Source organism: Somniosus microcephalus, chromosome 1 (assembly GCF_052327205.1).
Source record: "Somniosus microcephalus isolate GS21.2 chromosome 1, FLI_Smic_1.0, whole genome shotgun sequence".
NCBI lineage: Eukaryota > Metazoa > Chordata > Chondrichthyes > Squaliformes > Somniosidae > Somniosus > Somniosus microcephalus.
Genome location: NC_140987.1, coordinates 76,954,477 through 76,980,085, shown reverse-complemented (window position 1 = coordinate 76,980,085; position 25,609 = coordinate 76,954,477). Strand labels below are relative to the sequence as shown.

Below are 25,609 nucleotides of genomic sequence, written 5' to 3'. Positions count from 1 at the left end.
TATACCCGAGTGGTCACTACTGGTACTACAGTATACAAGGGCTTCAAAAACATAGTTCCTCTTAAAGGTACATACACTACAATTCCTCCCCTTTTAGATAAATAGTAAATAACATTTTAAGTAATCATTAAATAACATTTTTACAAGAACAATAATATACACATTTGCTGAAGTTAATCAATTACAAATTCAGTCTCTCTGGAGGCTTCCTGACTCGGTCCGGATAACGCCTCGGTGGTGTAACATAGAAACATAGGAGCAGGAGTAGGCCATTCGGCCCTTCGAGCCTGCTCCGCCATTCAATGAGATCATGGCTGATCATCCAAACCCTAGCACCCGGTCCCTACACCGACAGCCATCCCACCCAAGCCCTATCCCCGTAACCCCGTAAATTTAATCCCCCCTAACACTAAGGGCCAATTTTTTATCATGGCCAATCAACTTAACCTGCACATCTTTGGACTGTGGGAGGAAACCGGAGCACCCGGAGGAAACCCACGCAAACACGGGGAGAATGTGCAAACTCCACACAGACAGTCACCCGAGGCCGGATTTGAACCCGGGTCCCTGGCGCTGTGAGGCAACAGTGCTAACCACTATGCCACCGTGCTTTGGCAAGGTCGATTCGGCTTCAATGCTAGTGTCGGGTTCATCTGGTTCCAGTGTCACCGGATCGGAGGTAGATACTATGGGTATCTCTGCTTCATCACTAGGCGTATAGAGTTGTGGTGTAGGTTGTCCTTTTTCGGATGACTATGATCTGGTCAGCATGGCGCCTTATTATGCTTTCTCCAATGTCCACGGTATACATCAGCGGTCCGAGTCGTGTGCAAATAGTTCCAGGCTGCCATTTCTCGGTACGGTAGTCCCGGGCCAAAACTGGTTGAACTATCTGGAAGGTTCTAGTTGGCCTTTCATTCATGCTTTGAAATTGCCGGTTCTCTACGTCTCTTCTGGCGTTTGGCTTGACCAAATCCAGCCGGCATCTTAGTCTTCTATTGAAAAACATCATGGCGGGGGTTTGGTTTGTAACCACGTGTTGCATTCCTGTACGCAAACAAGAAGTTATCTACCTTATGTTGTAGATTTATGTCTTCATTACCCATGGCCTTTATGGCCTTCTTGAAGGTCTGGACAAACCTTTCAGCCAATCCATTGGTGGCGGGATGGTATGGGGCGGACGTGTAGTGCTTAACCCCATTGTTTTTTTAAGAACTTCCTGAATTCTTCGGATACAAATTGCGGTCCATTATCAGAACAGATCTGTTCAGGCAGCCCATTCCTGGCGAATATGGTCCTTAATACTGTGATGGTTTTTTCCGTGGTGGTGGAGGACATCTTTATTACCTCCGGCTACTTGGAGCGTGCATCCACCGCGATTAAGAACAATGGCCTAGAAATTCAGTTCGGGTTGCGCCCAAAAGTTAGCGCTGAGCGCGGAGCCAGTTGCGCCCGTCAGATATTCGGCTTTTGCGCCCCAAGTCGGAACCGGGCGCTATTCCAGGGTGTGCCCGCCCCCGCTTGGGGCGCTGAAACTGAATTTCAGCGCTGTAGGCGCCGCTGCGCCACCCGATGCGGTACTGCAGGCCTCCTCGTTCTCTTAAGGTGGAGGTGCCTGCAACGGGGAGATCGCCGCTGGATTGTGCCGGCAAATGAGCCCGGCACCACGGAGAAGTGCCGGGATCGCGGAAAGCAGCCGGCAATGCCGCAGGGGGGGGGGGGGGCTGTTGGTGGAGGAGGCCGGGGAAGGAGGTGCGGGCAGGCGGCCGCCAAAAAAGCGGCCGGCCGCACCTCCACCTTTATGCGCCCCACTAAGGCTGCAGTAAGGCCCTGGTCTCCGGATGTAAGTAGCGGCCGCCGCGGAGGAGGCGGCGGCAACTGAATATGGGATTCGGGCCGGCATTGGGGCGGAACCGGGGCACTGCGCACACCGATGACGTCATCGGTGCCGGCGCAGCGCTACCGGCTACCGCCGCCATTACCGCAGCGCTGAATATCAGCGCGAACTCCTCTATTGGCGCAAAAGCCCTCTTTGGGCGAAAACTGGGCGCAAAGCCAACCGAATTTCTAGGCCATTGAGTCCATAAATGGACCAGCAAAGTCGATATGTACCCTTTGCCATGGAGATGAGGGCCACTCCCATGGCTGTAGAGGGGCTTGTGGTGGGGCGTTTTGGACCTTCTGGCATCCTAGACAGCTCTTGGTCATTTCTTCGATGTCTCCATCGATACCTGGCCACCACACAAACGCTCTGGCTAAGTTCTTCATTTTCACTCCACCCAGATGCCCCTCGTGAAGCTCCTTTAGCACTTTATCCTGGAGTTTGGGTGGAATCACCACTCTGGATCCACACATCAAGGTTCCTCGGCACACTGACAGCTGTTCTCTTCTTTGCGAGAATGCTGGCAACAGTGGTTCGCCATGTGCTGGCCATCCCTTCACCGTTAAATCGTAGACTCGAGAGAGAGTCGGGTCATTTCGCGTTTCCTTTTCAATGGTAGAATGTGTCACCGGTAGACATTCCACTATGGTCGAGTGGAATATCTCCACTGGGTCCACTGTAGGCACCTCTTCCACCGTTGGCAACGGTAGGCGCGATAACCCGTCAGCATTCCCATGCTGTTTTGTTCCTTTGTACTCTATGTCATATTGGTGTGCCCCTAGGAAAAGGGACCACCTCTGTAGCCTTTGCGCTGTCATAATGGGAACGCCCTTTTTAGGGTTGAATATGGAGACGAGGGGTTGATGGTCAGGCAACAAGGTAAACTTTTGTCCGTGTAGGTAATGGTTGAATTTCTTTACCCCCCACACCAGGCTGAGTGCCTCCCTGTCGATCTGGGCATAGTTACACTCAGCTGAGTTCAATGAGCGTGACGCAAAAGCTATCGGCCGCTCCGAGCCATCAGGGAATCTATGCGATAATACCGCTCCCACGCCGTAAGGGGATGCATCGCATGCCAGTCTGATTGGCAGTGATGGGTTGTAATGAGCCAACACTTCCCTGGACGTGATCAAGCCTTTGCATTTATGGAAGGCACGTTTACAGTCTTCGCTCCATTTCCAAACTACTCCCGTTTGTAGCAGTGCATTAAGCGGGTGCAGAGCCGTCGACAAGTTTGGTAAAAATTTATGATAGTAATTTACTAATCCCAGGAACGACCTTAATTGTGAGACATTTTCAGGCGCTGGGGCCTTTACGACCGCTTCAATTTTTTCCAGGTGACTTATGCAACCCTTCTTCATTAATGACATGGCCACAATATATTTGTTTCTGGAAAAATTCGCAGTTGGGGCGATTTGCTCGTAGGCCCCGTTCTCTCAGCCTCGTGAGCACCTGCTCCAAGTTGGCACGGTGCTCGTTGTCGTTTTCTCCTGTTACAAGGATGTCGTCTAGGTAGCATTGAGTCCCCGGAATCCCTTGCAGGACTTGCTCCATAGCTCTTTGCCAGATAGCCGGAGCTGATGCCACTCCGAAAACCAGTCGATTGTACTGGTACAGGCCTTTGTGTGTGTTTATCGTGAGATACTTTTTAGAGGCCTCCTCAACCTCCATCTGTAGATATGCCTGTGCTAAGTCAATTTTGGTGAAACGTTTCCCTCCGGATAGGGAGGCGAAAATATCTTCTATACTCGGAAGAGGATACTGTACCGTGTGAAGAACCGGGTTTACAGTCACCTTGAAGTCCCCACAGATGCGAACTTTTCTCTGTTCTTCAGATTTATCATTATTCAACGTTTTCTTCATGACCGGGACGATGGGTGTTGCCCACTCGCTCCAATCTACCTCGGATAACACGCCTGCTTTTTCCAAATTCTCCAGCTCTGCCTCGACGGCTGGACGAATTGCGTATGGCAGCGGCCTTGCCTTAAAAAACTTGGGAATTGCTGCATCTTCCACTTTTATTGAGGCGGTGGCGCCTTTCAGGGTTCCTAGTTCCTGTTGAAACACTTCTTTGGCGTTAGCCAAGATTTCTTTTAATCGTCCAGGTATGACGTCATCATTGTTTTTTTTCTTACTGGTCACCGTCAGTGCCTGAATGGAGTGCCAGTCTAAACGTATCTTTCGGATCCATTCACGTCCCAACAACGGTGGACCACCATCTTGCAGAACGTATAAATACAACTTCTGTATTTCCTTGCCGTTGTATACAACAGGCACCCTTATTTTCCCTCTGGGGTATACTTTCTGCCCCGTATATGTCTTCAAGACAATGGATGTATCTTTCAAAGGTATATGCGGAAATAGCCGCTCGTAATCCCGTCGACTCATGACGGTCAGAGCTGATCCTGTATCTAGCTCCATTTTGACTGGGGACCCCGCTATCATGAGGGTAACCCAAATGGTCCGGTAATCTTCTTTGGCAATTACATTGGGGCAGAAATTCCTCCCCAAACGCGTGAGTACGGAAGGGGTACTCACGCGTCTGGCCGGAGGAAATGCCGGTTTTCAGCATGCACAGCGCATGCGCTGAAAACCGGCATTTCCTCTCCTCTCACCCAAGAGGTGAAGAGGCTAGCGCGTGCGCTGTAGGGGGCAGCATGTGCGTCTTGGATTTCCTCGGTTTTGGGGGATTTGCGCATGTCTAAAGGCCTCCGGTCTTTACGCTTGTAAAAAGCACACGTAAGTATTTATTTTTACAGGTAAGTGGTGTTTTAGTGCAATTTAGACATTTTTTTTCCACAGGTTTATTATTTTAAAGAATCTACAATAAGGTAAGTTTCGTTTTAGACCCTTTTTATTAAAAATTTATTTTTTTCAAAAAAAGAAATTGTTTAAATTATTTTTTTTTAAACTTATTTATACTTAATTTAATGATTGGGATGTTTTTAAAAAATTTTTATTTAAAGTTTAAGTAGTGTTTTGGGGTGCAGTACTTCTCATGAGTTTGACAGTTCTTACTCTCAAACTTATGAATGAAGTTTCCCCTCCCCTGATTGGCTGAACAGTGCTCACCTGATCCCAGCCGGCACATCGCACTAACTACGCCGCTGGGTCAGGTTAGCACAGCGCGCCGACATTAGAACCTGGCCACTGACAGGAAATCCACTGCGGGCCAGGTTTCAGATGTCGGCGCGCAGGGTGAGCGCACATCGGGGGCTTGCACGCGCGGCAAGCCCCCGACACCAAGTTCTGGGCCATTATGTAATTTGAGACAGCTTAATCTCTTGTTTCCGGAGTCGCTATCGCTCTTCTGGTCTTCGGAGCTACTGTCCGTCATCATTTGTACCTTTCTGTACTTTTCCTTATTGACCTTTTTACTGTCAGCGGATTTCTTTCCAGATCTGCATACACGTGCAATGTGTCCCATCTTTCCGCATTGCCTGCATGCTTTGTCCTTGAACCAGCAGTCCATCTGGTCATGGGTGGATCTGCCGCAGCGATAACATCTCCCGAAACCCCGTGTCATTTCATGGGTGCCGAAGTCCTGTGGCTTTTGCTGTATCTCTGCAGCTCCTCTTGCTGCTGCTTTGTATGATACAGCCACACTGAAAGCCTTGTCCAGTGTCAAATCTTTCTCAGAAAGTAGTCTTTTCTGTGTTCCTTCGCTTAGGAGACCGCAGACGAATTTGTCTCGTAGAGAATCTGCCAGTCCTGCCCCGAATTGGCAGTGCTTTGACAGCTTTCGTAATTCGGTGAGGTAATCAGCGTTACTTTCTTTCTTGTGCTGATTCCTCCTGAAGAATTTGAATCGTTCCGCTATCAGCAGCGGTGTTGGGTTTAAGTGCTCCTGTAAGGTATCAACAATCTCCTTAAAATTCTTGTCCATCGGTTTGGCTGGAGTGATCAAGTTTCGTAACAGCCCGTATGTCCTTGCGCCCATCAGATTTAGAAGTACCGATGCCTTTTTATCATCCGCTACTTCATTCGCCTTGCAATATACCTCCACTCTTTCCACATATGTGGTCCAATCTTCTATATCACTTACGAAAGCAGTAATATTGCCAGTCTTCGGCATCTTGAAAATCTAAAATGGCGCTTCCCGCGCTTTTCTTTCTTCCCCGCCGAGTTAAGATGGCGCCTCCCGCGCTTTCCCGCCGCTGTCGCTGCTTTTCGCGGTATTTCTATTGTTTTTAATATATCGCTTCAATAGTTTCTCCGTTACTTGGAGAACCGTTCCCGTTGTGGAGCGGACCCTCTGGGACTTTCCCCTCCCTCTGCTCGGTCCGAACGCCGAGTGCTCCACCCTCTCTCTCTCTTTGCTTCTGCTTCCCGACTCGCTGCCCGGCCCCGTTGCAGAGCCACCCGATCGAGCTCTAGCCCGCCGCAGCCCAGGAAGGATCAGTGCACTACCTGCCACCAGCCCGTTTAGCTGGGGAAACCACAGACTGGAGACCAAGTCTGGCCCTCGTTTTCGAGTTTCTTCGAGTTATTTTTTTTTTCTTGCTTCTGGCTTCGACCTTCGTCTGAGGAATCGATCCCCTTGAGGTGCTGCCGAATTGCAGGTAAGTTAGTTTCTAACTCGTCGCCACTGTTAGATCCGTGTGTTAATGGAGGCACGGAATGCAGGAGTTGATTTAACAAGTGTTTACTGAACAAAGTCTGGAGGTGAACTAACAACACAAGACGTTACACAGGCTTATATACCCGAGTGGTCACTGCTGGTACTACAGTATACAAGGGCTTCAAAAACATAGTTCCTCTTAAAAGGTACATACACTACAGTGTTCTCCAGGGGTGGGTGCTAGGACCACTGCTTTTCTTGATATATATTAATGACTTGGATTTGGGTGTACTGGGCACAATTTCAAAATTTGCAGATGACAAAACTTGGAAGTATAGTGTACAGTGAAGAGGATAGTGATAGACCAAGACAGACAGACAGGTTGGTGAAATGGGCAGACATGTGGCAGATGAAATTTAACGCAGAAAAGTGCAAAGTGATACATTTTGGTAGGAAGGAGGGGAGGCAATATAAACTAAAGGGTACAATCCTAAAGGGGGTGCATGAGTAGAGGGACATGGGGGTATATGTGCACAAATCATTGAAGGTGGCAGGGCAGGTTGAGAAAGCGGTTAAAAAACCTTACGGGATACTGGGCTTCATAAATAGAGGCATAGAGTACAAAAGCAAGGAAGCTATGAAGAACCTTTATAAAACACAGTTCGGCCTCAACTGGAGTATGTGTCCAATTCTGGGCACCACACTTTAGGAAGGACATGAAGGCCTTAGAGAACGTGCAGAAAAGACTTGAGAATGATTCCAGGGATGAGGGACTTCAGTTATGTGGATAGACTCGAGAAGCAGGGGTTGTTCTCCTTGGAGCAGAGAAGGTCGAGAGGAGATTTGATAGAGGTGTTCAAAATCATGAGGAGTCTAGACAGAGTAGATAGAGAGAACCAGAGGATACAGGCTTAAGGTGATTGGCAAAAGGAACCAAAGGCGACATGTGGAAAAACTTTTTTACGCAGAGAGTGGTTATGATCTGGAATGCACTGCCTGAAAGGGTGGTGGAGGCAGACTCAATCGTGGCTTTCAAAAGGGAATTGGAAAAGTGCCTGAAGGAAAAAAATTTGCAGGGCTACGGGGAAAGGGTGGGGAAGTGGGACTAGCTTAATTGCTGTTGCAGAGAGCCTGCACGGGCGCGACGGGCCAAATGGCCTCCTTCTGTGCTGTAACCATTCTATGATTCCTTTGCTGAATAGCGGGGTTACGTTTGCTACCATCCAATCCACAGGGATCGTTCTAGAATCTAGGGAATTCTGGATTCACCATCTCTGTAGCCACCTCTTAAAACCCTAGGATGTAGGCCATCAGGTCCAGTGGATTTGTCGGGTTTTAGTTCCATTAGTTTCTCAAGTACTATTTCTTTACTAATACTAATTTCTTTAAGTTCCTCATTCTCACCACTATTTCTGGAATTTTTTAGTGTCTGTTACTGTGAAGACAGATAGGGGGAGAAATTGGGTATGTAGCGCCACCTATTAGCACCTAAAGAGGGCAGTCAGTGGCTGTAGTGCCACTGGCCGTGCCTCCCGCTAATGGTGGCGTTAGCCTGTTGCGCTGCGCCACCACCGATGACGTCATCAGTGTGCGCAGCGCCCCAATCGCGATATTTGGTAGCGAACGGGGCCTTGCTGTGCCGGCAGTGGCACAAGTTAAGGTGGAGGTGCGGGGCGGCTGCCGAAAAGCACCTCCGTCCCCGGCCTCCTGACTCCCCCCCCGCCCCCCCAACCCCGCGGCATTGCCGGCTGTTTCCCGAGAGCCCGGCACTTCTCCTCGGTGCCGGGCTCTTTTGCCGGCACTCGCGATCGGGGATCGCGCTGTTGCAGGCCCCTCCCCCTTAACAATGGGAGGAAGGCCTGCAGTACCGCAGCGTGCCGTGCCGCAGTGTGTGGCGCTGCGATATTCAGTTTCAGCGCCCTAAGAGGGACGCGGAGCGCCTCGAGCCTCGCCCCGTCTCCCTCTAGGGGCGCTGAAATTGAATTTCTGACGTTCGTTAATGCTCCGAACGCTGCGCAAAAATCAGCGCCCAGGCGAACTTGGCGCCACAACCCAATTTCTAGGCCATAGTGTATTTGTTTAATGTCTCTGCCGTTTCCTCATTTCCCATTAAATTTCTCCTGTCTCTGCCTATAAAGGACCCATGGTCCCTAATCTCTTACTTTTTACGTACTGTACCTATAGAAGGTTTTACAATCTGTTTTATGTCTCGTTAGTTTACTCTCATTCTATTTTCTCTTTCTTTATCAATTTCTTGGTCCTCCTTTGCTGAACTCTAAATCTTCAGGCATAGTGCTATTTTTGGCAACATTAAGCGCCTCTTCCTTTAACCTAACACTATCTTTAACTTCCCTCGTTAGCCACGGTTGGACCACTTTTCCTATGGGGTTTTTAATTCCTATGGGGAATGTATATTCGTTGAGAATTATGAATTAATTCTTTAAATGTTTGAGTACTTATCTACTGTCGCATCTTTTAATCTAGTTTCCCAGTCGACCTTAGCCAACTCGCCCCTTATATCTACGTAATTTGCTTTGTTCAGATTTAAGACCCTAGTTTCAGACTTAACTAAATCACTCTCGAACTGAATATAAAATTCTATATGATCACTCTTCCCCAGAGGCTCCTTTACTACAAGGTTATTAATTAACACTGTCTCATTGCACAATACTAGATCCAAAATAGCCACTTCTGCTCATCCCAATCTTCAGTTCTAATGAAGGGTCATGACCCCAAACGTGAACAGATGCTGACCGACGTGCTGTGTATTTATCTCAAACTTATTCCCAATGTACTGCTACGGCTGTGTAAGAAGTAGCTACGTCTACTCAACTTGCTGCAGATCCAATCTCCCCCTTCGATCAGGTTTCTGTACATGTCCAAATACAGTCCCAGTTATACAAATGTCAAGCAAAATAAATAATTAATTTTACAGCTACGAGCCTCTCAATTCAAAAAGTCAGCAATAAAGGATTCAGAGCGGGCCGAGTCCATCCTCCCATGTGGATTAAACTGCAAGGATTACTGTCCGCAGTTCTGGTCTCCATACAACAAAAAAGGATATTGAAACACTGAAGGAAGTGAAGAAAAGATTTACAAGGATCTAATCAGAATTGAGAGATTGAGCAGGCTGAGGCTCTTTTTCTGGAAAAAGAGCCCTGATAGAGGTCTTTAAAATAATGGAGAGGTTCGATAGAGTGGATGTGGAGAGACTGTTTCCACTTGTGGGTGAATCCAAAACAAGGGGACATAAATATAAGATAGCCATTAACAGATCAAATAAAGAATTTAGGAGGAATTTCATAGGAGAGTGGTGAGAATGTGGAACTCGCTGCCACATGGAGTGGTTGAAGTAGATAGCATTGACACATTTAAGGGGAGGTTTGATGCATACATGAGGGAGCAGGGAATAGAGGAACAAGGGGCCAGGGTGGGAGGAGGCTAGTGTGAGGTATAAACGCCAACATAAACCAGTTGGGCCGAATTACCTGTTTCTCTGCAGCAGATTCTATGTAACTCTATGACTAAAGCAGCTGGTCTTGCATAAAACAAAGCGACGGGTTTTATATTAAAACATTGCCCGCAAGTCCACTGGGCTCCTAATTCAAAGCTAAAAGTACAAGGGTGCTTACGAAGAGCCGATAAATGAGAAAATGGCCGGCGGTTTCTGCAACGTCACTTGCACAATCCTCTTCAACCCGCTCAGACGAAGCAGATAAAACATTTATGGGGGAAATGTCAAAGAAAAGTCAGCATCGAGCTCTGCCAGGGACACACATGTTTTGGACTATTTTTAAATAGTCAGTTGGCTGTCAATGACCTTGAGGAACAACTCGTGTGTGAACAACGGGGGCTGAAATGACCAATAAATCCATAATTAGCACACTACACTCCCAATTTGTCTCAAGTTACGTTTTATACTCTTTCCCCTGGGCTTTCCTCACATAAGTTACTTGCAGCCAGTATTATGTCGTAGTGTCCGGCAACTCCAAATAGCTGTGCTGCCACAGCAACCTGTATATTTATGGACACTTCATACATGTACAAAATCCAGGGAATCAGCCTGAACCCCTCAGTATCAAAATGTAGGACAGGCATTTTAAATGCCAAGCCACCTGAACACTGGGAAATTCAGTAGCTTTTGGATGGAGGGAGGAAAAAAAAAACCCAGAACTTGCATTTAGAGTGTTTTTGAGACCTCAGGATGTCTTGAAGGGCTTCACAGCCAATTACGTACTTTTGAAGCATAGTCACTGTTGTAATGTAGGAAACGCAGCAGCCAATTTGCACACAGCAAGTTCCTACAAACAGCAATGAGATAAATGAGCAGATAATGTGTTACACTGATGTTGGTTGGAGCAGATAATGTGTTACACTGATGTTGGTTGGAGCAGATAATGTGTTACACTGATGTTGGTTGAGGGATAAATATTGGCCACAACAACTGGAGAACTCCCCTGCTCTTCTTCGCAATAGTGCCGTGGGATCTTTTACATCCACCTGTGGGGGCAGACGGGACCTTGGTTTAACGTCTCAACAGGAAGACGGTACCTTCGACAGTGCAGCGTCCCCTCAGTACAGTACTGGAGTATCAGCCTAAATGATATGCTCGTGTCTATAATCAGTAGACTCGAACGAAACCCCAGAAGAGACAGCATCTACAACTGACAATAGAAAAAACAAGTCCAGGGGTCCCTCTCCCCATTATTTTCCAATGGTCCTCGGTTGTGCGGATGTCAGCCGAGAACTAGATGGGGCTTGGCTGTGAGCCCCTACCAATGTTCCCTTTAATTATTTTATCTTTGCGCAGTCCCTTTGAATTTGCTACACGGCCACACATGCGCGATATCTTTTCCAGTGGCAACAGCTGGTGAGCGGCCTGCGCAGGGCCTCCCGATCGATGCGTGACCACGGCCCACGCACCTTAGGGGAATGTTGTCCACCAACCTTATTCTCACCATCAGGGTTCACACACGAATTATGTCCACCTAGGTTCCGCATCTTCAGGAGAGCAGGTGGGAGTAAATGGATCGTAAAGGGAGGGGAAAAAACAACTTCTCTGTAGACGTTGAAACCGAAAAAAACCTAACAAGTTGAATAGCAATTGCAGCTGTACTGTGACCGTCGATTGCCGTCTACATTTCTGACCCAATGTAGGCAGTGTGGTAAACCACTTTTACCGTTCACTATCGTTACACTATAGTTATCACTGTTAGATCGTTTCCCTATAGTTATCACTGTTCACATTGTTGTATCACTGTACGAGGTCGCCTCTTGTCACGCTGCTATACCTGGGCTGACCACTGCCGACTCCGCCCATGGCTCCGCCTACCTGCCCGGGTATAAAGGTGGTCGACTGGCTGGTATTCCTCCTTCTTGGATCCGATCACCCACGAGGGTGGGCTCTGTTATTTAGTCAATAAAAACCTATAGTTACTTTCTTAACTCGTCGCTTTTCATTGGACGAATTGATAGGTATATCAGGCAGTTTATTGCAGTACTGATGGAGTGCTGCACTGTCGGAGATGCTGTCTTTCAGATGGGATATTAAACTGAGGCCCCCTTTGCCTTCTCAGGAGGATGTAAAAGATCCCCTGGCTGTCGTCAAAGAAGTGCAGGGGGGCTCTACTAATGTCCTGCCCAACATTCATCTCTCCTCCAAAATCACAAACAGTTATCTCATTGCTGTTTGTGGTATATATTGGGGCGTATAAATTGGCTGCAGCTTTTTCCTACATTACATCAGTGACTACACTTCATGAAGTATACATGTGGGAGAAGGGAACAGAGGGATACGGGGACAGGGTAGGAAGAGGTAACTAGAGTGGGAGGCGGCTGGTCTGGAGTATAAACACCGGCACAGACCAGTTGGGCGTACTGGACTGTTTCCGTGCTGTAAATTGGTATGTAAACAGGAACGCTTTCTTTAGACGGGTTCTTACCAGGAAACAGGAATGAGTCAGTCATTGACTCATGAAGCTTTTTAGCCAAACCAAAAAAAGAGTTAAAAAAAAATGTAAGCCACCATTTTGTTTAACAAGTGCTACAGCCGGCTGTTGTTGCTTCCTCGATCCTCGGCAAACCTTTGGCACTCCACATGGCTTGGCACCTGATTTTATCCAAAGATTACTTATTGGATCAAAGAGGGCTCGCAGCCAAAAAGTGAAGTTTGTGGTCCTATAAAATCTAAACTCAATCTACACAGCCAGTCCACGGGCCAAAGTTTGGGGTCAGCGGAGGAATGCACAAATATATATGGTTAGTGCTTGTGGATCTTTGCCAGAGGCATCTTGGAAAGTTAAACTTTGAACTCTTGATGTACAAAAACATAAATTGGAAGTACAACAAAACAGAAGCATTTACTAAGTCCCTGCCAAACTTCCAACCTCATACACAGAACAACCCCCCTCCTCCCCAGCACTGCACTGAAGCGTGATTAAGTGCTCAAGTCTCTGGAGTGGGACTTGAACCAATGACATTCTGACTTAAGAGGCGAGCGCGCTATTGGCTGAGCCACGGCTGACACGCAAGATAAGGTCGTGCCCCCTGGCACATGTGGCTGTTTCGAAGAACATACCATTCAGTGGAAACAATTCAGAGCCACAGTTTTGCGAGAGAGAGCTTACCTAACATCATTCCCGCCATGTGCGAATGATCCAAAGCAAGCGGTGAGGATCTGCAGGAAGTGAAAGAGCAGATGGACCTGGGGTTTCTCCTCCTCCTCTTTGTCTTCGTCCACGGCATTCTCCGGCGGCGGCTGGGGGTCGCTCAGCTCACTGGCCAGCTTCAGCTCCACCCCTCCTTCCTCTGCCTCGATCTCCGCCTCGGCCACCGCGTTGCAGTAGCTGGAGTAGCTGTCGTAGCGCAGCCGCTTCTTGGAGTAGGAGGCCACATCGCCCACGAGCTTCTCGCCGTCCTCCACCCCCACAAAATCCGAGGACTTGAAGGCCGGCTGGACAGGCATGCCGCAAATGGCGGCCGTGTAGCACGTGTAGCTGTTGTTGCGGCGGAGAAGCCTGTAGGAGTTCTCGGGCTGTATCCGATCGTCGGTGATCCTGTCCAAGTGTATTCGGTGCAAGAGATCTTTGTACAGCCCAGAGTCTTTGTGGACTGTGTGGTACACGTGACCATCACTCCTCATGTGCCCATCAAAATTAAATGTGCCGTTTGAAAATGGAGATTTGAGACTGCCATTGGTGAGAGATGCAGCTCTACCTGTAAAAATAAATCAGGAGAGTTCAGGTTGATGGGCAAAAGTTAGTTTCGATTTGGCACAAGATCCTGGAAAACAAAAGCAAATTCACAAAAATCAGCTGTGCCACAAATGGGACCATTTTTTCCCCGGTGGATAAATGCCTGGCATCGGTTAACGCTGAACTACCCGTGGAAGAGACCTAGCAAGCCAAACCAGTACAAAGAAAACGGCTGTGGTTCAAGAAGGGCCCATCACCACTTTCTCAGGGCAACTTGGGAGGGACAATTCATGAACGGCCTTGCCAGTGACGCTCACACCGCTGAGAAAGAGAGAGAGAGCGAGGCAGGCAGAGAGAGCGAGGCAGGCAGAGAGAGTGAGGCAGGCAGAGAGAGCGAGGCAGGCAGAGAGAGCGAGGCAGGCAGAGAGAGCGAGGCAGACAGAGAGAGCGAGGCAGACAGAGAGAGCGAGGCAGAGAGAGCGAGACAGAGTCAGAGAGGGGAGGGGTGGGTGAATGTAGTTTAATTTATTATTTGCTCGCCGGGGTCCAGGGCTGAACCCACTTCGGCCTGCTCTCCTGGTACCAGCCCACAGATGCTCAACCAGTCTGGGGACCCAGGAACTCGGGATAGTGCCCATGCGCCCGCCCCCTCTTGCTGACCCGGCTCAAGGTGGACCGAGGTTACATCCCTGCCAAATTAGATAATTTCTTGAAAAACAGGAATATTAAAAGGGTATGGGAAGTGAGCAGGAGTGGGATTAAGCTTGGTGAGATATTAAAGGGTATGGGGGGTGAGCAGGAGAGTGGGAATTTGAAATAAATAAATAACTTGTACACAAACGCATATAGTACAAGACTTAAAACTGCCCCAGACACCTGTCTCCTAGATAGTTCTCAACACAGGGTCTTCCATTCTGCTTGGAGAGATTAATTCCACGCACGGCCATTAAATTAACAGCACGCATGATAGAAGGCGAGGGAAAGAACAGTAGCTTCTTTCCAGCACAGCCTCCACGTGAAGATACGACAGGCATCATCGAGTTACAAACTTTGGCACGAACCAAAAGCAGGGGCTACTCCACTCTTTGCCTGTGTTGGATGGAATCTGGGCCAACCCAACTAGCTCATGAAACCACCTTGTTTATACCAGAAGGAAAGGAAAGTAAAATTAGTCACTGCCAGTCTGGCCAGTTCCACCTTCCCACGCAGTGGTTTCCTCCACAACTACTTTGGACAGCGACTGAAGAGCACAGTTATAAACAACAAAAACAGATGCTGTTTCCGCCCCACAGTTTTAATATGCTGCACATCTATGCAGCAGTCAGGCAACCTGGGTAGGATAAACCTCCGCACAGAAGGACTGGGACTCATTTATTTGAATAAAAATGGTGCTCAATGGATTCACCGGAGCTTGTGCCCCCGAAGACTCTGAATTGGTTGGACACAGTTCAGGCCGGAGGTCAGTCTGGGCAAATCAGGAGTCGGATTTTGGACAAGCATTAGTTTACAAGCCACATGCCAGATTATTCTAAGCAGTCACAAGATTCTGACCTCCTTCTGAAATCTAAACAAAGCGCATGAGTTACTAGATGATTTCTTGTGTCTGATAAATCATGACTGCGGGTGCAGGTTTCTTTATGCATAGGAAAGAGTCGAGAGAAGGTATCTGGTTTAGTGCTGCACAAGAGTCATCATCACTATATAGCACTTTACGAGTAGAAGAATATCCTAAGGCAGAGACACAAGGGAAATGGAGGCTGAGCCAAAAGGAGCAGAGATAGGGGAGGAAGGAGTTACCAAAAGCTTGGTTTTAAAGAGAGGAAGAGGATGAATTGGAGAAGCAGAAGAGTTTACAGAGGGAATTCCAGAGCGTAGGATCAAGCTGAAGGCATGGCCATCAATTCTGTGGAGGAAAACACTGAAATGCCAGAGTCAGACTTTGGAGGCAGCATAAAAGGAGGGAGCAGGACCAGAGGTAATTAGATAGGGAAGCCATGAAGAGATTTTGTCATCATTGAGCGCAACCTCAAAACTGAACTGCCGCAAGGTCAAGTAGGAACATCAGAATCACACAGAAAACCAAAGCACGTCTAGGTCATTGTTTCAAATCACCCAAGTGTAAATGTACCATGGGCCAAGTCAATACAGATTATAGCTTCCCAATTTACCACAAACATCAAGTCAGCAACAAGCTGAAGAGAAAAGGAGCCGAGGCAACGCACACCATCTAAATAGGTGATTCGAACCTGTACCGCCAAACGGTACATTAATTGCCAAATACCTCACTAACGGAGACCGTCAGGTTGTTGTTGCCAATTGACTAAAGGAGCCACAGCACGCCAACAGTGCACCCTGACTCACCGTTTGAAACTCCTGTCGATCCAGCGACGACGTGGCTATCTGGGAGTCCACCAGCCGCCTCACAGGCTCCGCTAGTGAGAGGAAGTGCAGACTCATCCACTGCACCCGGCAGCTCTTTAAACACTGGCGTCTCATCTTGGCTTTTATCGAGGCTTTCATCCGATATCCTGGACAGTACACTTTGCTTCAGTTTACCTGCAAGACAGATAGGCCAGTTCTAGCTCGGGCCATGGCTCAGTTTCCAATACCTACAGCTCTCACGGCTTATTTAGCGGCAGGGACTTACTTTCTATTTTCCTCTTCATCCAGGGGCACACCAACAGCCACACAACGGCCGCACACAACAGTGCTCCACCAAGGGTGATCAGCACTATTGCCCAGATGGGGAGAGTGTCCAATCCTAGCACTACAGGAGGAAAGAATGCAACCCTGTTAGTGAGCTCAGTTTCCAGTGTATGAGTTCATTGAGCCTCAGCACTCAGCGATTTAACGTTAAAACCCATAAGCACAGTTTGCATTTCAGTTTATAGGAACAGGAGTAGGCCATTCAGACCCTCGAGCCTGTTCCGCTATTCTATTAAAATCAGGACTGATCTGCACCTCAACTCCATTTACCTGCCTTCGATCCACATCCCTGGATACCCTTACCCAACAAAAAAAAACTATCGATCTCAGTCTTAAGTATTTCTAGTGCCCCAGCATCCACAGCCTTTTGGGGAAGAGAGAGCTCCAGTTCCGAAGAGCTTTTTGTATTGGCCAATGGCAAAATAGGAATCGGTACAAAGTGGTAGCTGTTAATCAATTAAGAGAGAAAAAAAAATGCACAACGGTCTTTAAAGAATAGAAACATCCAACCTCATTTTCCTTTTGGTATTGAATTTTTTCTTGGGGTGGGAAGGGAAAGAAAGCTTGCAATTTTAGTATAACTGCTGTTTTACTCTCACATTGACACTTATCTTTGGGAACATAGACAAAAAAGACCACGGTCCATCTGGTTTGCCTCCTACCATCCTGGTAGTCACACGATACAACGATAATGAAGTGCTGACTTATCATATCAATAAATCTACAACAGATCCAGGCATGACATGAGAAAACTCCCAGTGCCAGCACACTTATGGAAATGCTAATTCAACCACCTCAAATTGTCTCCACCACCACCGGTCTTGTAACCACCAGTATTTGTCTTCCGTAATTTGAAATTGCTCTTTACAGGAGGCCTCGCCCCACATGACTGTACAGTTTGAGCATGACCTCGTGTCCATTTATACCCCAGACATCAAGAGGGAAGACTTTCATCCATCAGTTCAGGCTGGACTTCAACTCAGACCCAAAAAAGGTGAAAGGACAGAGTGCTACTAACCTAAAATCGGCACTAAAAAAAATAATAGTTTGAAAGAACTCATGGCCAGGAAATTTCTCTAAGCTGTTCCCAGTCTGAGGAGTTTCCCAACCCGTATTTTCGAAACCCAGCACATTACAGTATATTTTGTCAAATTGGTAGCAAAGATTTTGGCAATGGATAGTTAACAAAAACGTCACAAAAACCGTGAAGCCCAGAATTTATTTATTTATTTATTTAAGACAAGCAGGTCCGAAAAGGTACAATTTTTTTTGAATCAGCTTAAATTTGTATCGTTCCCAGTTATAATTTAAAAGGCAGTGGAGTTTCTTTTAGACACCAGACTCATTACTTTTGATAGACCCAAGGTCATTAATTTGCACAATGTTTCTCTGTTGACGTGTGTTGCTTAGTTACAAAGCTATCCTGGAATTAGAATGTAGATCACAACCAGAATGAAGCAAGACTCAACTCTGGGTCCTATTTTTAATAGCCAATTATTACAAACACAACAAGATTGACAAGGGTAAAACCATCTGTTGGCTATAGCTTTGGACGTCACCTTTGATTCAGTTGTTTCTATTTACTCTTTTCACCAGTTAGCTAACGATGGTGAAATGTAGATGGTGTGAAATCAGTCTTTGGTATTGGCACAAAAAAAGATAGCCCATTTTACACCCCGCCCCATTTTCTTTAATGATGGGCAGGGTGTAAAATGGAGCTGCCAATTCGCTATCACCGGAGATCCATTTCACCCACAATAGGTCCGCAACCAGTGTCCCAGAGGTACTTACATGGAGCTCCCGTGTACATGATTGAGAAGGTATTTATCCCTACAGTAGCAGCATAAAACAGCGGGAGTGCACGCAGGCCATTCGGCACTGGATCTTCCTACAGAAATGACGGTGTAATTAGTGCTTGGAAAATCAGGGGGTGGAGGAGGAAAATAAAAAGGCAACATAATTTGCAAAATTAATTTCTTTAAAAAAAAATAAACACCCACCTTTTTCAAGATGAAGAATCGAATTAGGATGAAAAGCACGCCAGACATGGCCCCAGATAGAATTGGGGAAATGAACCAGGAGGCAACTGCAAAGCCAAAACAAAATGAAGTGTTAGAAATACTTTAAAAAAAAGTCACAATTCACCCCAAAAAGAACTCAATTGGGAAGAAGATAAAATTCAGGACGAAGTTTGAATTTGACACAGGCGCGATGGGGGTCACACAAATGACTAAGTGCTGCTAGGTGGCAGTTTATCTTACAGCAATGTTGCACCTGCTCAGCTACTTCTGGTTGGTTGCTAGGCAACCTGTCCCACAATCAATAAACTCCACAAAACTAAAAGGGGGATCCAACCTAGTCCATCTTCCTTGTATTGTGATGGGAAGTACGAACGCAAAGAATTGGCCAGGCCCCTCGCTGGATGGAGTAGGAACTCCGAGCCATTATACCAAAGACGTAGCAACCCCAGAAACAGTTCAACATTTAAGAACTGGCTAAATATATGGTTGAAAGAAAGGGATAAAGGAATACGGGAACAGAGCAATAAACACCAACATGAGCTAGTTGGGTTGAACGGCCTGTGTTAGTGTTGTAAGTTCTGTGTAATTCAAGCCAGACTTTGGGAAACATGCCACACACAAAAATAAAACCTTTTTAAAATAAAAAGTTGTTTGCTTCCCACTGGGAAAAGTAAACAAGAAACAAAACAAGGGTGACGGGCTGTTAGCAGTTTAATCTTTGCCTAAAAGGGGTCAGGGCACAGCCATGGTCAAACGTCAGCAGGACAGGCTGATCCAAAGGTGATCTCTCACTGTGAACAGGGTTTTGTGTGTCTCTATGTTGTACATCCCCCTTTATACCGCAGGGCCACCTCCAAAGAGGAAACACCACCAGTGACAGAACAGCCTGACACTCGTCGTGTGAGTCAAATCAGAATCGGTTGGCATGGGGTGGGGAGGGGACCCTCTATTTGTGGGTGGGCTCTTTAAAAACGATCACGACTTCCGAGCATCCACACGCACAAGCCTTGCACCATTCTCGCCCGCTCAATGGGACAGCATGACAGAAACCAGCATCAGTTAACACAGACTTAGTTATGTACAGTAGCGCAACAAAAGGCAACGGGTTCTGGCAATTCATCTCACTTCAGAATCAGTCACCTCTAGACACCACAATTCAATGCTCTCCTGGCCAGCCTCCCATCCCTCCCCCTCCAAAACTCTACAGGGGAAAAGTTGGGTTGATTTGCGGCCCCCACCCCCCGGCGCAAATCCCCATACGGCCGGGTGCGGCATCGCTAACGCCTCCCGCGAAATTCAGCAGGAGGTTAGCGGCAGTGGTAGCCAGTAGCGCGGTCATTGCCAGGCGCAGCACCCCGCCCTGACCTATCGCCAGATGATATGTCCGACAGGATCAGGGTGGAGTTTTTGTAGCCGCGGTGGCGCAAATTAAAGGGCTGTTGTCGGGCGGCCTTTTTTTGGCCGACTGCCAGCACCTGCCCCCTCCCCCTTTTTTCTTCAGGGTGCCCGCTGCGATCGCTCAGCCCGGCACTCCTCGAGTGCCGGGCTGTTTTCACAGCACTCCACTCCCTGGTGGTCTAGCAGGGCCCCAGTGCGCGCAGCGCTAGGCCCCTCCCCTTTAATCAGGGGAGGGAGGCCTGCAATGATGTGGCGCTATGCGCCTCCTGCTTGGGGCCCTACTATTGAATTCATGGCGCAGGAGCACTAACATTTTCAGGGCCCTTGATGTTAGTGCCCCAAAGGGGATGCCACCAAATTTTTCCCCCTACTATTCTTACCCTACCCTACACCTAGTCCTGCTCACCCATCACCACTTGTCTCGCTGCCCTGCAATCGTCACCACCCCCCAATGCCTCAGACGCACTTTAAAATCTCTTCATGGCCTTGCCCATACTTACCTACCGCCAACTTCCTCCAGCCCTACAACCCACCCCCAAACGGCATTACTTCAACTCTGACCGTGTGTATATCTCCATCCACCCCGACCCCGCTCCCCCCCCCCCCAACCCCCATTGGCAGCTGTGTCTTCAGCTGTCTAAGACATACATTCAGGAATTCCCTGCCTAAACCATTCCACCTCTCCACCTCCCTCTCTTCCTTAAGGCTCTCCTTAAAACTGGAACACTGACAATTCTGAAACAATGCATCTCTTCTTAAAAAAAAAGTGCTAATTAAGTGTTCAGCAAAATCAAATTAAAGATTCAAACCAATGTGCGTAGCAAAATGGTCAAGATAAACGTTAAACGGCCTTATGGGACACCAATATATTGATAGATTGAACCAGCTGGGGCTGAAAGAGTTAACTAGCTGGGGATCTTTTCTCGAACAAAAAGAGACCAAGAGGTGACCCAATAGTTGTCTTCAAAATTATAAGAAGTCACACAACACCAGGTTATAGTCCAACAGCTTTATTTGAAATCACAAGCTTTCGGAGTGCTGCTCCTTCGTCAGGTGAAGTGGAGAAATGCATAAAGACACAGCTTATATAGTCAGAGAATAATGTCAGATGTTTACAGGTAATCCTTCCAACTGCCATTTATCACGTCATCGATGACGACGAACACCTCGCTAAGGCCATCCCCACGCCTCCACTACTCGCTTTCAAACAGCCGCCTAACCTCAAACAGACCATCATTCGCAGCAAATTACCCAGCTTTCAGGAGAACAGCGACCACGACACCACACAACCCTGCCACAGCAACCTCTGCAAGACATGCCAGATCATCAACACAGATACCATCATCACACGTGAGGACACCACCCACCAGGTACATGGTACATACTCATGTGACTCGGCCAACGTTGTCTACCTCATACGTTGCAGGAAAGGATGCCCCGGAGCATAGTACATCGGCGAGACCATGCAGACACTGCGACAACGGATGAACGGACACCGCGCAACAATCACCAGGCAGGAGTGTTCCCTCCTAGTCGGGGAACACTTCAGCAGTCAAGGACATTCAGCCTCCGATCTTCGGGTAAGCATTCTCCAAGGCGGCCTTCGAGACACACGACAACGCAAAATCGTCGAGCAGAAACTGATAGCCAAGTTCTGCACCCATGAGGACGGCCTCAACCGAGATCTTGGGTTCATGTCACGCTACATGTAACCCCACCTGACGCAGGGTCATCCAGACTCGAGTCGACATTGGCTTGTTCTCTCTACACAGATGCGGCCGGACCTGCTGTGATTTCCAGCAAAAAATAAGTTTTTTGTCTGTTTTTTTGTTTTTTATACAGACCCCAGCATCTGCAATATTTGACCCCTTGTGACCCCACCTCATTGTTCTTTGATGTAATGTTTTCCTGACTGACCTGTTTGGACACCATTCACACCTTTGATTGCTGTGATTATCTCTCTGCCGAGGTGTGATAAATGGCAGTTGGAAAGATTACCTGTAAACATCTGACATTATTCTCTGACTATATAAGCTGTGTCTTTATGCATTTCTCCACTTCACCTGACGAAGGAGCAGCGCTCCGAAAGCTTGTGATTTCAAATAAAGCTGTTGGACTATAACCTGGTGTTGTGTGACTTCTTACATTTGTCCACCCCAGTCCAACTCCGGCATCTCCACACCATGGCTTCAAAATTATGACAGGTTTGATAGGGTAGAAAGAGAAAATGTTTCCACTTGTTGGGAGAGTCCAAAACTAGGGGCCATAAATACAAGATAGTCTCTAATAAATCCAATAAGCAGTTCAGGAGAAACGTCTTTACTCAGAGTGGTGAGAATATAGAGCTCGCTACCATGTGGAGTAGTTGAGGCAAATAGCATAGATGCATTTAAGTGGAAGCTAGATAAGTACACGAGGAAAAAGGAATAGAAGGAGATGTTGATAGGGTGAGATGAAGTAAGGTGGGAGGAGGCTCGTGTGGAACATAAACACCAGCATGGACCTGTTGGGTCAAATGGCTTGCTTCTGTGTTGTGAAATTCTATGCAATATTGGTGAAGTGTGCAAAACTCTTCAAAGTGTACCTGCCGATTTGCAAATATTGGAGTTCACTGATGAGCAGAGAAATAGGGCTGGATTTTACCAACCTCGGTGGGTCTGTGGTGAGCGACATCGGTGGCGGGTCCCGGCCTCACTGCTGGCTCCAGCCCGCTGTTCAAAATGACTTTCCCCTGATTGGGCGTGTTTGCCGGCCAATTGAAGGAAGCGGGTCTGATGACACCATTTGATGACGCTTAATCAGCCAGTTTCCTTAAAGGGACCGTGTGCAAACTGATTTTGTTGTGCTGTCAGTGTTGTACAGCACTGAGGTGCTGCAAACACCGGCAAGCACTGCAGAGCTGCACCCAGGCTCTCCCACGAGTCCCTCCATATGCTTATGCTTATGAAGGTGAACTCAAAATAGTTCTTAATGGTCTGTTAACAAGGTCATAATGACCTGAATTGCCTCCCCTGCCGCTGTGCGTCAGGTCTGCTCAGCATCGACAGACTTGACATTTGGGAAAGGCACATGGTGGCGGGTTTACAGCGGGATCCTGACCCGGTCCAAAAAAAAAAAATTTCCCATCCGACCCGCCACCGATCGCGCCCGCTGACCACCCGGAAAATCCCCCCCCATAGAGACAGTTTTGGTTGCACTGTAAGTTTGTACTGAACTACGTCAGGAAAGGAAATACTGAAGTAAAGAAGTGAAAGTGGTCCGTAATTGTTACCAGACATTGCTCATGTGCACAATGTCCTCGCACACACAAAAGGAAAGGTCAATTACCAATCTTGATGAGCTCAATCCATCGGACACTGTGAGCACCGATTGAAACGAGCGAGAAACCGATGGTGGCTCCAACAATGCAATGTGTGCCCGAAATCGGAAGCTTCAAAAACGAAGCAATGAGTTGCCAGACAGCAGAACCTGAACAAAAACAAGAAAAAAACCACAAAAGTTTGAGGAATTAACGTGCGCTATTAAATCATGTTTCATTTCAACATACATTGTCCTGGCTAATACTTATCCCTCAACCAACATCACTAAAAATTATCTGATCATTATTACATTGTTGTTTGTGGGATCTTGCTGTGTGCAAATTGGCAGCCGGTGTTTCCTACATTATAAAACAGTGACTACACTTCAAAATAGTACTTTATTGGCTGTAAAGTACTTTGGGGCATTCCAAGCTAGTGAAAGGCACTATATAAATATACTAGCTGGGGGGAGCCTGGCTTTGCCAGGGCTGTTTTGGGCTGGGCGGTTTAAATCGAGTCCCAGGCTTTAGGGCCCGGTCTGTGTCCCTTTGTGAATCTGCTGCTGGGCAAGACTTCTACCTTTTAATACCTTGAAAGATGAAAGTGAAAGTACTTATAAAACGTTTTTGGTAAATCTTATGTTATTTTTAAAAGAGAAACTAACTTTTTCAAAGCTGGATAAGGAGAGTAGTTTGAGCTGCAAGCAGTGAAAGAATGGCTGGCAGATCCCTGAGATGAAAACGATTAGTCCCGCCCACACACACACTTAATACCTTGAAAGATGAAAGTGAAAGTACTTATAAAACGTTTTTGGTAACTCTTACGTTATTTTTTAAAAGAGATACTAACTTTCAAAGTAGTTTGAGCTGGAAGCTGAAGTCATGGCACTGAAACAATGGCTGCCAGATCCCCGAGATGAAAATGATTAGTCCCGCCCACACACACACACAGCGATTGGCCAACCATCAGGGGACCGTACTGTAGGATGGGTCAATCATGACGGCACAGGATTGGTCGAACCTTGACGTCAATCAATGCTAGCAGATAATGAGTTTAATTTTGAAGGTTATTTGCATAAGGCGTGAACAATTTTCGTCCGACCGAAAAGTAAATACGCTTACCAGCGTCCCGGAAGCGTAAGCTTTCTTCGGAGGTAACGCGCGCGTAGGTACGCGGTATAACTTTCGAGCGCATAGCCGGACAGACGCACACCCGAGGACAGACAGATCGACCGCTTTATATATATAGACTAGCTGAAGTGCCCGGCGGTGCCGAGGGTCTTTTGAGGGCATGTTGTTGTTGGAAGAGAGAGAGCGGCTGGGGGGGGGGGGGGGGGGGAAAGAGAGAGAGAGAGAGAGAGAGAGCGACTGGGGGGGGGGGGAAAGAGAGAGAGAGAGAGAGCGACTGGGGGGGGAAAAGAGAGAGAGAGCGACTGGGGGGGGGGGAAGAAGAGAGCGCGACTGGGGGGGGAAGAAGAGAGCGCGACTGGGGGGGGGAAGAAGAGAGCGCGACTGGGGGGGAAGAAGAGAGCGCGACTGGGGGGGGGAAGAAGAGAGCGCGACTGGGGGGGGGGAAGAAGAGAGCGCGACTGGGGGGGGGAAAAGAAGAGAGCGCGACTGGGGGGGGGGAAAGAAGAGAGCGCGACTGGGGGGGGGAAAGAAGAGAACGCGACTGGGGGGGGGGAAGAAGAGAGCGCGACTGGGGGGGGGGAAGAAGAGAGCGCGACTGGGGGGGGGAAGAAGAGAGCGCGACTGGGGGGGGGAAGAAGAGAGCGCGACTGGGGGGGGGAAAGAAGAGAGCGCGACTGGGGGGGGAAGAAGAGAGCGCGACTGGGGGGGGGAAGAAGAGAGCGCGACTGGGGGGGGAAGAAGAGAGCGCGACTGGGGGGGGAAGAAGAGAGCGCGACTGGGGGGGGGGGGAAGAAGAGAGCGCGACTGGGGGGGGAAGTGGGGGGGGAAGGGGAAGTGGGGGGGAAGGGGAAGTGGGGGGAAGGGGAAGTGGGGGGGAAGGGAAGTGGAAGTGGGGGGGGGGAAGGGGAAGTGGCGGGGGAAGGGGAAGTGGGGGGGAAGAAGGGGAAGTGGGGGGGAAGAAGGGGAAGTGGGGGGGGGGAAGAAGGGGAAGTGGGGGGGGAAGAAGGGGAAGTGGGGGGGGAAGAAGGGGAAGTGGGGGGGGGAAGAAGGGGAAGTGGGGGGGGAAGAAGGGGAAGTGGGGGGGGAAGAAGGGGAAGTGGGGGGGGAAGAAGGGGAAGTGGGGGGGGAAGAAGGGGAAGTGGGGGGGGAAGAAGGGGAAGTGGGGGGGGAAGAAGGGGAAGTGGGGGGGGAAGAAGGGGAAGTGGGGGGGGAAGAAGGGGAAGTGGGGGGGGAAGAAGGGGAAGTGGGGGGGGGAAGAAGGGGAAGTGGGGGGGAAGTAGGGGAAGTGGGGGGGAAGAAGGGGAAGTGGGGGGGAAGAAGGGGAAGTGGGGGGGAAGAAGGGGAAGTGGGGGGGAAGAAGGGGAAGTGGGGGGGAAGAAGGGGAAGTGGGGGGGAAGGGGAAGTGGGGGGGAAGGGGAA

General features: G+C 48.4%; 1 protein-coding gene across 8 annotated transcripts in view; it reads right to left on the bottom strand.

The window, feature by feature from the left end:
* LOC147124174 (sodium-dependent phosphate transporter 2-like) overlaps positions 1 to 25,609 on the bottom strand; it is a 166,059-nt gene that overhangs the window by 21,945 nt on the left and 118,505 nt on the right. For 7 of the 8 annotated variants that reach the window (XM_085983353.1, XM_085983409.1, XM_085983384.1 and 4 more), the window contains exons 3-8: positions 23,089 to 23,229; positions 18,343 to 18,428; positions 18,134 to 18,230; positions 16,284 to 16,403; positions 15,998 to 16,192; positions 13,070 to 13,658 (exon numbers count right to left, since the gene is read on the bottom strand). In XM_085983353.1, coding sequence (XP_085839479.1) covers positions 13,070 to 13,658; positions 15,998 to 16,192; positions 16,284 to 16,403; positions 18,134 to 18,230; positions 18,343 to 18,428; positions 23,089 to 23,229 — 1,228 coding nt within the window. The remainder of the gene's footprint in view (positions 1 to 13,069; positions 13,659 to 15,997; positions 16,193 to 16,283; positions 16,404 to 18,133; positions 18,231 to 18,342; positions 18,429 to 23,088; positions 23,230 to 25,609) is intronic. The other variant, XM_085983391.1, reaches the window with a different exon arrangement.